The 14,278-nt window shown below is 50.4% G+C and overlaps 2 protein-coding genes across 2 annotated transcripts; one reads left to right on the top strand and one right to left on the bottom strand.

Annotated features, from left to right (window-relative positions):
* Nucleotides 1-1,408: 1,408 nt before the first annotated feature.
* rab40c (RAB40c, member RAS oncogene family) lies at nucleotides 1,409-6,407 on the top strand (the record flags this gene model as incomplete). Its single annotated transcript, XM_079745964.1, has 6 exons — nucleotides 1,409-2,298; nucleotides 2,428-2,488; nucleotides 4,383-4,443; nucleotides 5,093-5,170; nucleotides 5,292-5,514; nucleotides 6,133-6,407. The coding sequence occupies exons 1-6, from the start codon at nucleotides 2,157-2,159 to the stop codon at nucleotides 6,405-6,407; spliced, it is 840 nt and encodes a 279-aa protein (XP_079602090.1). The 5' UTR covers nucleotides 1,409-2,156.
* Nucleotides 6,408-6,929: 522 nt separating this feature from the next.
* nags (N-acetylglutamate synthase) lies at nucleotides 6,930-13,709 on the bottom strand. Its single transcript, XM_079745861.1, has 8 exons — nucleotides 13,285-13,709; nucleotides 12,177-12,424; nucleotides 11,219-11,435; nucleotides 9,964-10,144; nucleotides 9,329-9,368; nucleotides 8,450-8,581; nucleotides 8,135-8,317; nucleotides 6,930-7,518 (listed from the first exon to the last, which is right to left on the bottom strand). Exons 1-8 carry the CDS (start codon nucleotides 13,645-13,647, stop codon nucleotides 7,353-7,355), a joined length of 1,530 nt encoding a protein of 509 aa, XP_079601987.1. The 5' UTR covers nucleotides 13,648-13,709; the 3' UTR covers nucleotides 6,930-7,352.
* Between the last annotated feature and the right edge of the window lie 569 nt (nucleotides 13,710-14,278).

The raw sequence follows: 14,278 nt of genomic DNA, 5'->3' as shown, positions 1-14,278 counted from the left end.
AGACTGACCCCCCAAACACACGACCACCAAGACAGACTGACCCCCCAAACACTAAAAGTGTGCATGTTTGTGCGCGCGCGTGTGTTAGCGCACGCAGTGGCCTGGAGGAGTTGCCGTGGGGACAGAGGGTGTGGCTGTGGACCAGGTGTGAACATGGTGCTGGTTCTGTGTTGTTATGATGTCTCTCCCTGGCGTGTGCTGTAGTTCTAGTCTCAGTTCTAGTTGTAGTTAAATTGTTTTAACCCTGCACTAATGAACCAATGAGGGGGGCAGCGTCCGTTACGTTCATCCTAGGACTTGATTGTTTTGTTTGAGTTAAATCTGTTTCTATTGTTTTTTTTTCTCATTGACTATTTTTGTTTGTGTTGATCTGTGGAAGTAATATTAAGTCCCGCCCCATTTTGTCTGATTGGCTGGGGAACATTCCGTAACATTAGACATGTCTGAAACCTGTTTAGCTGAGGACCATGCCTCTCTGTGATTGGTCGATGTAGAGCTGGAGGTGAACTGGTGCCAACGTTCTCTTTTAATACAATGTGTCTGATCATGTGTTTTTCTACTATTAAAAACTAATATTATAAACTAACGGCTCATCCCTGTGGTTGTGTGTGGAGAGAACCTCAACTCAAACCAGTCCTTACCTCCCCATGAATGAGGGTGATGTGATGCTACCAGAATAACGGGCATCACTTAGATACAGCCGGCTACAAGCTAACACACAGCCAGAATGCTGCTATATGTGTTAGATACAGCTGGCTACAAGCTGACACAGTCAGAATGCTGCTATATGTGTTAGATACAGCTGGCTACAAGCTGACACACAGTCAGAATGCTGCTATATGTGTTAGATACAGCCGGCTACAAGCTGACACACAGTCAGAATGCTGCTATAAGTGTTAGATACAGCCGGCTACAAGCTGACACACAGCCAGAATGCTGCCTCATGCGTTAGATACAGCCAGAAGGCTGTTGAATGCCTATATCGGCTGTGTTGATTGTAAAGATAGCTGCTCTGGCAATACTTTGTCTATGCCTACACTTTCTCATTCATATAGTCATAATTGTATATTTATAGTTCTATAGTATTGTATGATATTTTGGTAATTAGTAATGTCATGGTTATGTTCAATCATTTGTGTAGTTGTAATGTTAGTAGGCTGTTTATTTATGTTAAGCAGTATTCTATATAAATATATAATAGACTTATCTCCATTGTATTTATTCACAATGCAATCACCTTTGTTATCATTACCATCTGGATGCCCTGTGGACAGAACTGTTGACTTAGTTCCAGAACATCCTATCGCAGCAATGGGTGGGCGGGACCTTTGGAATAGGTGGCCTATCATAAGACCAGGTGGGCTTGGATTCCCCTGGGGGCGGGGCCAGGAGCTCTGAGGACCCTTCAGCGGCGGGTTGGTAGAGGAGTCCCCAGGATGGAGCAAGATGGACGGGTTTGGGTTTGATGGTTCGAGTCCTCTCATAAAGACCTGGGTGACTGACCGCGGAGAACATTTCTTCCTCTATTCGAGGGACCTCCAGCCCGCGGATACCCGGTGGAGACCCCGGTGCTCCGGCTCTTTGTCGTCTCCAGACCCGCTTGACGACCAGCTAGCCTCCTAGTGCTAACTGTTAGCTCGCTAGCATCAGAATCAATCCGTGGCTCATCAGAATAAAGCTGTTAAGATGAATATTCTATCGGGATATTAATTTAGAGCTGTCGGTTACCGCAGTACCTCCACTGGGTGTCATTAACTATAAACCCACACGTAGCCTCGGCTAGGCTAGGTGTGCTACCTGTGCTATGCTAGCTAGCTTGTTGTTCATCCAGCAGCCCCAGAGCCGCTCAGCGTGTTGTTTTGGTCATGAACGCCGGGCGCGCTGTCCCTGGTCCGGGTCTACGGAGGCGGTGAGCTCGGCTTTAGTCCGGGTGTCGGTGGGACTACACACTGCAGTGCGCTCATAGCTTTGATAAGCCCCAGTTCGTGAACGCAGTGACACACACGGCTTCAGTCCGCCTTACTCCACTGGACCGGGTTCGAACTCAGCGAGTGGAACTGGAACCTACACACGACAGGACCTGCCCAGAGTCCGCCGAGTCGCGACATCCCGGGACAAAGGGCTCTTCAAACGGTTCCCGATCGGCCGGGGAGGCGATGGGCAGCCAGGGTAGCCCGGTGAAGAGCTACGACTACCTGCTGAAGTTCCTCCTGGTCGGTGACAGCGACGTGGGCAAGGGGGAGATCCTGGACAGCCTACAGGACGGGTCCGCGGAGTCTCCCTACGCCTACAGCAGCGGTACACACACACATACACACACACACAGCCTCCGACATGACATGTTGATAGACAACTCTCACTGTGTTGATATCTGCTGCAGTGTGAGAAGAGTGAAGCCCCCCTGGTGTTTCTCTTTCTCTGTTGCAGGCATCGACTACAAGACCACCACCATCCTGCTGGACGGCAGAAGGGTCAAACTGGAGCTCTGGTAAGATCTACTAACCTGGAGGGGATAACTGAGATTCAAGCCCTCCAGGGAGATGCAGGCTGGTTATTATTATCCTATAACAGGCTGGTTATTATCCTATGATGACCTAGGGGAACAGGCTGGTTATCATCCTATAACAGGCTGGTTATTCTCCTATAACAGGCTGGTTATCATCCTATAACAGGCTGGTTATTATCCTATAACAGGCTGGTTATTATCCTATAACAGGCTGGTTATTATCCTATAACAGACTACTTATTATCCTATAACAGGCTGTTATTATCATATAACAGGCTGTTATTATCATATAACAGGCTGTTATTATCATATAACAGGCTGGTTATTATCCTATAACAGGCTGGTTATTATCCTATAACAGGCGGGTTATTATCCTATAACAGGCTGGTTATTATCCTATGATGACCTAGGGGATCAGGCTGGTTATCATCCTATAACAGGCTGGTTATTATCCTATAACAGGCTGGTTATTATCCTATAACAGGCTGGTTATTATCCTATGATGACCTAGGGGATCAGGCTGGTTATCATCCTATAACAGGCTGGTTATTCTCCTATAACAGGCTGGTTATTATCCTATAACAGGCTGGTTATTATCCTATAACAGGCTGGTATTATCCTGTAACAAGCTGGTTATCATCCTATAACAGGCTGGTTATTATCCTGTAACAGGCTGGTTATTATCCTGTAACAGGCTGGTTATCATCCTATAACAGGCTGGTTATCATCCTATAACAGGCTGGTTATCATCCTATACCAGGCTGGTTATCATCCTATAACAGGCTGGTTATTATCCTGTAACAGGCTGGTTATCATCCTATAACAGGCTGGTTATTATCCTATACCAGGCTGGTTATCATCCTATAACAGGCTGCTTATCATCCTGTAACAGGCTGGTTATTATCCTGTAACAGGCTTGTTATTATCCTATAACAGGCTGGTTATTATCCTATAACAGGCTGGTTATCATCCTATAACAGGCTGTTATTATCCTATAACAGGCTGTTATCATCCTATAACAGGCTGGTTATTATCCTATAACAGGCTGTTATCATCCTATAACAGGCTGTTATCATCCTATAACAGGCTGGTTATTATCCTATAACAGGCTGTTATCATCCTATAACAGGCTGGTTATTATCCTATAACAGGCTGGTTATTATCCTATAACAGGCTGGTTATTATCCTATAACAGGCTGGTTATTATCCTGTGACCCTAACCTGCCCAGGGTCAACCAGAGTGCAGTGAACCTCTCCTGTAATGTTCCCCCCCGCTCCTCGTCAACAGGAGTTAAGGTTATGGTTAAGGTTAAGGTTAAGGTTAACAGACGGTCATGTTCCTCCCCCCCGCTCCTCGTCAACAGGAGTTATGGTTATGGTTAAGGTTAAGGTTAAGGTTAACAGACGGTCATGTTCCTCCCCCCCGCTCCTCGTCAACAGGAGTTATGGTTATGGTTAAGGTTAAGGTTATGGTTAACGGTCATGTTCCTCCCCCCCGCTCCTCGTCAACAGGAGTTATGGTTATGGTTAAGGTTATGGTTATGGTTAAGGTTAAGGTTATGGTTAACGGTCATGTTCCTCCCCCCCGCTCCTCGTCAACAGGAGTTATGGTTATGGTTAAGGTTATGGTTATGGTTAAGGTTATGGTTATGGTTATGGTTAACGGTCATGTTCCTCCCCCCCGCTCCTCGTCAACAGGAGTTATGGTTATGGTTAAGGTTAAGGTTATGGTTATGGTTATGGTTATGGTTAAGGTTATGGTTAAGGTTAAGGTTATGGTTATGGTTATGGTTATGGTTAAGGTTATGGTTATGGTTAAGGTTATGGTTATGGTTATGGTTATGGTTATGGTTAACGGTCATGTTCCTCCCTCCAGGGACACCTCGGGTCAGGGCCGCTTCTGCACCATCTTCCGGTCGTACTCCCGCGGGGCTCAGGTGAGGTTCATATTTATAAACATATGTTGTACAACATACTAATATATATTATGTATCACTAATATATTTCTATCATAAAACTAATATCTATATATATAACACTGATATAGTAATAACATTATACTATATATCCTTATTCATATGGACACTATATAAATATATCGATAAATAAGTATGTGTGTAAATGTATGTGTGTATGTATGTATGTATGTATGTATGTATATATGTATATATGTATGTGTATATATATGTATGTGTGTATTTGTGTGTGTTTTTGTATATCTATGTACGTATGTGTGTATATATGTATGTGTGTATGTATGTATCTGTGTATATTTATGGACGGTGTCCCTGTGTGTGTGTGTGTGTGTATTTATGGACGGTGTCCCTGTGTGTGTGTGTATTTATGGACGGTGTCCCTGTGTGTGTGTGTGTGTGTGTGTGTGTGTGTGTATTTATGGACGGTGTCCCTGTGTGTGTGTGTGTGTGTATTTATGGACGGTGTCCCTGTGTGTGTGTGTGTGTGTATGTGTGTATTTATGGACGGTGTCCCTGTGTGTGTGTGTGTGTGTGTGTGTGTGTATTTATGGACGGTGTGCGTGTGTGTGTGTGTGTATTTATGGACGGTGTCCCTGTGTTTTCCTTGCAGGGGATCCTGCTGGTTTATGACATCACAAATCGATGGTCATTTGACGGGATTGACCGGTGGATCACAGAAATAGACGAGGTAAGGAGGATGTGGTGGTGAGGAGGAGGAGGAAGAGGAGGTGGTGAGGAGGAGGAGGAGGAGCACCTAGCGTCTCTGCTCCCAGCATGCACCAGGGGTAACCTAGCGTCTTTCCTTCCAGCATGCACCAGGGGTCCCCCGGATCCTGGTGGGGAACCGGCTCCACCTGGCCTTCAAGCGGCAGGTGCCCACGGAGCAGGCCCGCGCCTACGCCGAGAAGAACGGCATGACCTTCTTCGAGGTCAGCCCGCTGTGCAACTTCAACGTCATCGAGTCGTTCACCGAGCTGTCCCGGATCGTCCTCATGAGGCACGGCATGGAGAAGTTCTGGAGGCCCAACCGAGGTGAGCCCACCTAGGACCTAGGACCTAGGCCTCTAGACCTAGAACCTAGGCCTTTAGACCTAGAACCTAGGCCTCTAGACCTAGTACCTGGACCTTGGCCTTTAAACCTAGGCCTCTAGACCTAGGCCTTTAGACCTAGGCCTCTAGACCTAGAACCTAGGACCTAGGACTCTAGACCTAGATCCTAGGCCTTTAGACCTAGAACCTAGGCCTCTAGACCTAGAACCTAGGCCTTTAGACCTAGGCCTCTAGACCTAGGCCTCTAGACCTAGACCTCCGGCCGCTCCTTTAGGTCTCCAGTGTTAAGCCGGTCTATGGTCTCCAGTGTTGACTGGTCCTGGGTCTCCAGTGTTGATCGGTCTATGGTCTCCAGTGTTGATCGGTCTAGGGTCTCCAGTGTTAAGCCGGTCTATGGTCTCCAGTGTTGACTGGTCCTGGGTCTCCAGTGTTGACCGGTCTAGGGTCTCCAGTGTTAAGCCGGTCTATGGTCTCCAGTGTTGACTGGTCCTGGGTCTCCAGTGTTGAACGGTCTAGGGTCTCCAGTGTTAAGCCGGTCTATGGTCTCCAGTGTTAGACTGGTCCTGGGTCTCCAGTGTTGACCGGTCCGTTGTGTCCCAGTCTTCACTCTGCAGGACCTGTGCTGCCGGGCCATCGTGTCCTGCACTCCGGTCCACCTCATCGACAAGCTGCCGCTGCCGGTGGCCATCAAGTCCCACCTGAAGTCGTTCTCCATGGCCAACGGGATGAACGCCGTCATGATGCACGGACGCTCGTACTCGCTGGCCAGCGGCCCCGCCGGCTCCAAGGGCAACAGCCTGAAGAGGAACAAGGCGGTCCGCCCCCCCCAGAGCCCCCCCCAGAGCTGCACCCGAAGCAACTGCAAGATCTCCTAGTGGAGGGGGGAGGGGCCTGAGGAGAGGGGGAGGGGCCTGAGGAGAGGGGGAGGGGCCTGAGGAGAGGGGGAGGGGCCTGAGGAGAGGGGAGTGCACCTGTCAGAGCAGAGACGCATGGGAGGGGGATCCAGAGAAGGATCTGGACCCCAGGCAGACTCTCTCCTGGGGGGTCCCGGGACGGGAGCTCCCCTGGACTGGATCCTGGATCCAGTTTTTGAATGCTTTTTACGCCCCGTCCAGAGACGTGTTGAACACTAACACTGAATGCTGCCACGCCCTCACTTTGTTTATTTATTGATTGTACAGATTTGAGAACGGTTGTCATGATGATGAATGATTTTCCATAATAAAACAATGTTCTCCATGGACTGTTTTCATGTATGCTGACTGTATGAATGTAGTTTAGAACGGTGTAGGTGGCTCATACTGACCTGTCCAATGGGACCCTTGCAGCTGCTCAGACCATCCCTGCTGTATCTATGGTTACCAGCAAGAGGCGGTGCCCCCCCCACAGGTCAGTACGAGCAGGGAGACTACCCCTTTCTCTCTTTTGTCAAGACTTCATTCAAAGCTCATGACTGCAGTAGATTTCGATACATAAGACCGCCCATTCATACAAACCCTTCTGGATGTAAAGTTACCCAGAATAGCACCGTCACCAACATCCTGCCCCCATCCAACGGACTCTCAGCCTAAACCTTCTGGTGTACACGTCCTACTGTAGACCCTTGGTTACCCCTAGCTAACCTACTGTGTGTGGAACAAAACTCAAGACTGGTGTTTCCTGGTCTTTATTGTGTAATTTCTCCCAGAGCCAGCGCTCTACGGCGTAGAACTCCAGGGTTCCAGAATGTTCCTTCAGCCAATGGGAAGAGTGTAAAGTGTTCCCTCAGCCAATGGGAAGCGTGTCCCAGAAGGTTCCTTCAGCCGGTGGGTGGGGCCAGGTCAGCCGGGGGGCACGGGGGCTCTGGTCCCTGATTGGGCGATGAAGGAGTCGGGGAGGCTCCTGGCGTACTCCACCAGCTCGTAGGAGTCTCTGATGTCCGTCAGCCCCACCCAGAACACCGTCCACTCGCCGCTCACGAAGCTCCCGTCACAGTGCTTAAAGTACCTGCAGAGTCAACACCGTCACAGTCAGCCCCATTACAGTGCTTGAAGTACCTGAGGAGTCAACACCGTTACAGTCAACATGTTTAAAGTACCTGCAGAGTCAACACCGTTACAGTCAACATGTTTAAAGTACCTGCAGAGTCAACACCGTTACAGTCAACATGTTTAAAGTACCTGCAGAGTCAACACCGTCACAGTCAGCCCCGTTACAGTTAGCTCCGTTACGCAGCTTGCCCACTGCATCCATCCGTCAACGGACGACGGAAGGTGTGACCACTCCCCCTGACGGATAGGGGAGTGGTATTTGCCGACGGAGCCATGATCTGATTGGCTGACGGGTCCGTTGCAGCCTGAAAAGTTTAAATTTTCTCGACGGAGCCGACGGGACGGACGGACCCACAATGCATTTCGGGATCGCCCCATGCAAAGTCATTGAGATCCGTCAACGGACGGATGCAGCGGGTAAGTGGTGTTACAGTTAGCATGTTTAAAGTACAGCCCGTTACAGTTAGCCCTTTTTCAGTTGTTTAAAGTACCTTCAGCCCCGATACAGCAACCTGTCTCTGGTCAGTCTGGGTGTGTGTCGGGCTGCCTGTCTGTCTGTCTGCGTGTCTCACCAGGGGTTGATCCTGTTGCAGGCTCTGGACCTCCAGAAGAGCCGGCCCAGGTCCTGTCTGATGTAGTCCCACAGCAGGTGGCCCGTCCCCTGGCCCTGCAGGCTGCTGCTCACCACAAACTTGTCCAGGTAGGGCGTGGCGCTGGCCACCTGCTCCTTGGTGACCACGGCAACCGCGCTGTAGCTGGACAGAGGATACACGCACCGTCAGGTGACGGAGGTGACCTCCAGGGTGGACCTCCTGAGGTTCTTGATTGGCAGAGAGCAGAGCTGTGTGTGTGTGTGTGTGTGTGTGTGTGTGTGTGCATGCGCTGACCCCTCTGACAGGTAGATGGAGTGCAGCCGTGACTCCAGCTTCTCCAGGTAGCTCTCGCTCAGCGTCCGCTCGAACGACGAGTTGATGAGAGCCAGCAGGCGCGTGGTGTCCACCTGCTGCAGGGACGAGTACCTACACACAGACACAGACATTACTACACACAGACACACACTGACACACACATTACCACCTGCTGCAGGGACGAGTACCTACACACAGACACAGACATTACTACACACAGACACACACTGACACACACATTACCACCTGCTGCAGGGACGAGTACCTACACACAGACACACACATTACTACACACAGACACACACTGACACACACATTACCACCTGCTGCAGGGACGAGTACCTACACAGACACACACAGACACACACAGACACACAAATTACCACCTGCTGCAGGGACGAGTACCCACACACAGACACACACATTACTACACACAGACACACACATTACCACCTGCTGCAGGGATGAGTACCTACACACAGACACACACATTACTACACACACACACACACTGACACACATTCCCACCTGCTGCAGGGACGAGTACCTACAGACACACACATAACATACACATTACACACCAGACTCACGCATTACAACACAGACACACAGTGACACACACAATACCACCTGCTTCAGGGACAAGTACCTACACACAGACACACAAATTACACAAACATCACTACACACTGACACACACATTACCACCTGCTTCAGGGATGAGTACCTACAAAAAGACACCCACATAACAATCACATTACACACACAGACATACACATTACACACACATTACTACACACACATTAGACACAAACATTATTTCCACTGAAAGGTGTTCTGCATGAGAATGTTCCTCACCTGTGTATGGGGTCTGCGTTCTTAAAGAGGGTTCCAGAACCTAGTAGATAGAGAGAGACACACACACACAAAACGTTTACCTAATGTGGTCCGCTATGGTGGGGAAACATCCTCAAGATGAATGGTCCCCTCTTTGTGTATATTGTGTGTTTTTGTGTACCTCTGTGTATAGTGTGTGTGTGTGTGTGGTACCTCTGTGTATTGTGTGTGTACCTCTGTGTATTGTGTGTGTGTCTGTGTGTGTGTGTGTACCTCTGTGTATAGTGTGTGTGTGTGTGTACCTCTGTGTATAGTGTGTGTGTGCGTGTGTACCTCTGTGTATAGTGTGTGTACCTCTGTGTATAGTGTGTGTGTACCTCTGTGTATTGTGTGTGTGTACCGCCGTGTATAGTGTGTGTGTACCTCCGTGTATAGTGTGTGTGTACCTCTGTGTATAGTGTGTGTGTACCTCTGTGTATAGTGTGTGTGTGTGTGTACCTCTGTGTATAGTGTGTGTGTACCTCCGTGTATAGTGTGTGTGTACCGCCGTGTATAGTATGTGTGTACCTCTGTGTATAGTGTGTGTGTGTGTGTGTGTGTGTGTGTGTACCTCTGTGTATAGTGTGTGTGTACCTCTGTGTATAGTGTGTGTGTACCCCGGTGGCTGAACAGCTCCGTCAGCAGGGTGCAGGCGGAGGTGATGACGGCGGAGGAGTCCCTGGGGAGCTGGTTGAGCAGCCGGGCGATGGTCTCCACCCGCCGCTGTTCCTCCGGCCGCAGCCAGGGGGCGCTCAGCAACCCGGGCAGGTCGGCCGGGACCGAGACGGAGCCCAGCACCTGGGGGCACGCCCACATTAACCAGCCTGTTTCTGATTGGATGGAGCCCAAAACGTGGGGGCCACGCCCACATTCACCAGCCTGTTTCTGATTGGATGGAGCCCAGCACCTGGGGGCACGCTACATTCACCAGCCTGTTTCTGATTGGATGGAGCCCAAAACCTGGGGGCCACGCCTACATTAACCAGCCTGATTCTGATTGGATGGAGCCCAGCACCTGGGGGCACGCTACATTCACCAGCCTGTTTCTGATTGGATGGAGCCCAAAACCTGGGGGCCACGCCTACATTAACCAGCCTGATTCTGATTGGATGAAGCCCAGCACCTGGGGGCCACAACTACAATCACTAGGCTGATTCTGATTGGACGGAGCCCAGCACCTGGGGGCCACGCCTACAGTAACCAGCCTGATTCTGATTGGACGGAGCCCAGCACCTGGGGGCCACAACTACAATCACCAGGCTGATTCTGATTGGACGGAGCCCAGCACCTGGGGGCCACAACTACAATCACCAGGCTGATTCTGATTGGACGGAGCCCAGCACCTGGGGGCCACGCCCACATTAACCTTAGGTGGGCGTGGTTTGGTAGGGCTCCTGCCCCTAGGATTAGACTGTCTGTTACCTTTGTGTTGTGATCTTAACATATCTTAACTACAAACAATCTGAGTGCAAAACCACCAGCAGGTATTTAGATTCCCCCCGCATTTAAATACGTTCTCAAGAAAACCCTGAAATCCTCCAAGGACCCCACCCCGGGTCTCACTGCCTCCTCCAGCCTTCAGCCCGGCCCCCGGCAGAATGGACCCTCATTCATGTATAAGGACTAGTAAAGACATGAACCAGGTTTGTACACTAGTTATATAAACCTTGTTCTTATGACTGGTATATAAACCAGGTTTATACACTAGTTATATAAACCTTGTTCTTATGACTGGTATATAAACCAGGTTTATACAGTAGTTATATAAACCTTGTTCCAGTTACGGGGTTAATGTAACCCTCAGGTCCTGGTTATATGAGCCAGGTTCCTCCACTATAAACCGGTTCCTGTCCCCGTGCTGGCGCCCCCTACCTGTCCCTGTTGGTTCCGCAGCCCGCCCCCCCGGGTCAGGATCATGACCTTGTGTGGCTGCAGCGTTCTGCAGATGGCCGCCGTCACCTCTCCGGCGTCCAGCGGCACCGAGCCCCCCCCCTGGTCGCGGCCCACGGGGCAGACCAGCGGCACCGCCCCGCAGTCCAGACTCCACTGGAGCAGGCCGGCGTCCACCGCCACCACCGGGGGGGCCGCACTGGGGGGGGGGCAATGGGTTATCATCAGGGTTATCACTTTTTTGTTTACATTGTGTGTGTACCCGGGGGGGGGGCTGTGTGTGTGTGTGTGTGTGTGTGTGTGTGCACCTGTGGGGGGTGTCCTGTGTGTGTGTGTGTGTGTGTGTGTGTACCTGTGGGGGGTGTCCTGTGTGTGTGTGTGTGTGTGTGTGTGTACCCGGGGGGGGGGCTGTGTGTGTGTGTGTGTGTGTGTGTGTGTGCACCTGTGGGGGGTGTCCTGTGTGTGTGTGTGTGTGTGTGTGTGTACCTGTGGGGGGTGTCCTGTGTGTGTGTGTGTGTGTGTGTGTGTACCCGGGGGGGGGGCTGTGTGTGTGTGTGTGTGTGTGTGTGTGTGCACCTGTGGGGGGTGTCCTGTGTGTGTGTGTGTGTGTGTGTGCACCTGTGGGGGGTGTCCTGTGTGTGTGTGTGTGTGTGTACCTGTGGGGGTGTCCTGTGTGTGTGTGTGTGTGTGTACCTGTGGGGGGTGTCCTGTGTGTGTGTATGTGTGTGTGTGTACCTGTGGGGGGTGTCCTGTGTGTGTGTGTGTGTGTACCTGTGGGGGGTGTCCTGTGTGTGTGTGTGTGTACCTGTGGGGGTGTCCTGTGTGTCTGTGTGTGTGTGTGTGTGTGTACCTGTGGGGGGTGTCGTGTGTGTGTGTGTGTGTGTGTGTGTGTGTGTGTGTGTGTGTGTGTGTGTGTGTGTGTGTGTGTGTGTGTGTGTACCTGTGGGGGGGCTCCTGCAGGCTCAGCATGGCCTCGGCGGAGAAGAAGGGCAGCACGGTGGCCGAGTGCTGCTGCAGCACCTCCGTCAGCAGCTTGCAGTCCTCCACCAGCAGGCGGCGCTGCTCCGCCGGCGCCCCGCCCGCCAGCCCCATCACCACCACCGGCTTCATGTCCATCCGCTGCAGGAAGGAGAGCGCGAAGGCCAGCTTGTGGACCAGGTCCCGGCTCTCGAAGACCGAGTGGTCCAGCTGGGGGGGGGGGGGGGGGGGGAGAGAGAGAGAGAGAGAGAGAGAGAGAGAGAGAGAGAGAGAGAGAGAGAGAGAGAGAGAGAGAGAGAGAGAGAGAGAAAGAGAGAGAGAGGCAAAGAAAGGGGAGAAGTAAAGAGAGGAGATGGGTAGAGACAGGCAGAGAAAGAGAGAGGTAGAGAGAGAATTTTAACATGAATGAGTCTTGCAAATAATGCAAGACTGGCAATCAAGTCCCGCCCTCAATGTGCCAAATATGGAGTGTTTCCTCTGCCGTCCTGATGGATGACGTCACAACGCTCCATATTCAGCGGAACCGGCACCTTATGTTACGCTCGTGGAGCCCCTACCTCTGTATAGTACAACTCACAACACACTAACACACTACACAACACAGTACACTACGTAACACACTATAACTATGATAATTGCGGTAACGTGTTCATGTCAGCCTTTTTTGTGAGGGGACGAGTAGCGACGCGTTTATTGTTCAATCAATAGTTTACTCGATATAACTAAGGGGCTCTGTTATGGGCTATAATGACAAAGAAATGTCAAACGTTCCACTTTTCTAGTGAAATTAGGAGTACGGAAAAAAAAGACAAGGGAAAATAAGGTGGTGAATAGGATGAAGAGGTAAATATGATGAAGAACACAGCATGACGTCCAGCGCGAGATGAGTTTCTTTTGTGTTTGCTTTGAATTAGTAGATGATAATAATTGTCCATTCAACATCTCTTCGTAATCACATGTTATAGCGGTGTAATAAATACAACCGCTTTTTTCTTCTTTCCAGTCGTTAATATCGGCTCCGTACAGGCTGTAGTTTTGTATTTCAATAAAACCCAAACTTTCTGAATCACCTCCAGGACCGCGAACGCCGGAGCGTGCGCCGCGGAGGCTCTCTGGAACTGGGTGAGCCAGTATCGCGCCTCACGCGGGTCCCCGCCGATCTCCTTCAGGAACGCCTTTACATCCCGGTAGATCAGGGTCCGGTGGGACCGCAAATGGCGGTCCTGGGTCGTCAGCGGGCCGGTGGCGTCCTCCTGCAGCTGGGCCCAAGCCGCGGTCTTGCTCCCGTCGCCCGCGGCGTTGGAGCTCACTAGGCGCCGCGGCGGTCTGAACATCCTCCGCTGGGGAGCTGGAGAGGAGGCGGGCTGGGACCAGTACCGACCCGCCAGGACCACGGCCCGGCGGCCGGTGCTGCTGCTGTTCACTGTTGACATGTTGCCTAAAGTTCGACCGTGCCCCGCTACACCGACCTGCTCCGACAGGCACCGGGACTGGAGAGGCAGTCCATCGGGTTTAGGAGCTGCAGCGTCGGCATTCCTCTCGAGTTTCAGCTGATTAGGGAGGGGCCCACTGGTAGGCCTACTACTACTACTACCACTACTAGTAGTAGTATGGCTAGTCCTGGTCCTAGTGCTAATAGTCCTAGTACTACTTGGACTAGTACTACTGGGCCCCTCCCCGCTTGTACTTCTACTAATACTAGTACTAGTACAACACTACTAGTAGTAGTGTTGAGAACACTGTAGTAGCCTACTAGTAAATAAAAAAAAGTAGTATACTGGTTACTAGCATCATTTATTAATCAAAGAGGAGAAATGTGCATCTAACAGCAGAAAGTAGAGGACAGCAGTAGAGGGAGAATATTATATGTTATGTTGTATATATAATATAATATTATATATTATGTTATATATATTATATTATATATATATATTATATATTATTATATATATAATATATTTCCATCAGAAACATACTTGTTTATTTATTTTGTATTTGGTTTTGTATTGAGATGCATCTCACGATGCATCTCAATACAAGCTATCATACAAGCTAAAGCCCTCT

This window comes from Pollachius pollachius, assembly GCF_949987615.1.
Source record: "Pollachius pollachius genome assembly, chromosome: 11".
In the NCBI taxonomy this organism is placed as follows: domain Eukaryota; kingdom Metazoa; phylum Chordata; class Actinopteri; order Gadiformes; family Gadidae; genus Pollachius; species Pollachius pollachius.
The sequence above is the reverse complement of the archived record's forward strand: the minus strand, read 5'-3'. Positions and strand labels throughout refer to the sequence as shown.

What these genes read in the sequence shown, in the direction of transcription:
- nags (XM_079745861.1), bottom strand. Translation starts at nt 13,647, where the DNA reads ATGTCAACAGTGAACAGCAGCAGCACCGGCCGCCGGGCCGTGGTCCTG. An exon ending in CTGCAGGAGCCCCCCCACAG is followed by an intron (nt 11,436 to 12,176) that starts GTACACACACAC and finishes CCCCCCCCCCAG; the next exon opens with TGCGGCCCCCCCGGTGGTGG. An exon ending in GGAGCTGTTCAGCCACCGGG is followed by an intron (nt 9,369 to 9,963) that starts GTACACACACAC and finishes TCTATCTACTAG; the next exon opens with GTTCTGGAACCCTCTTTAAG.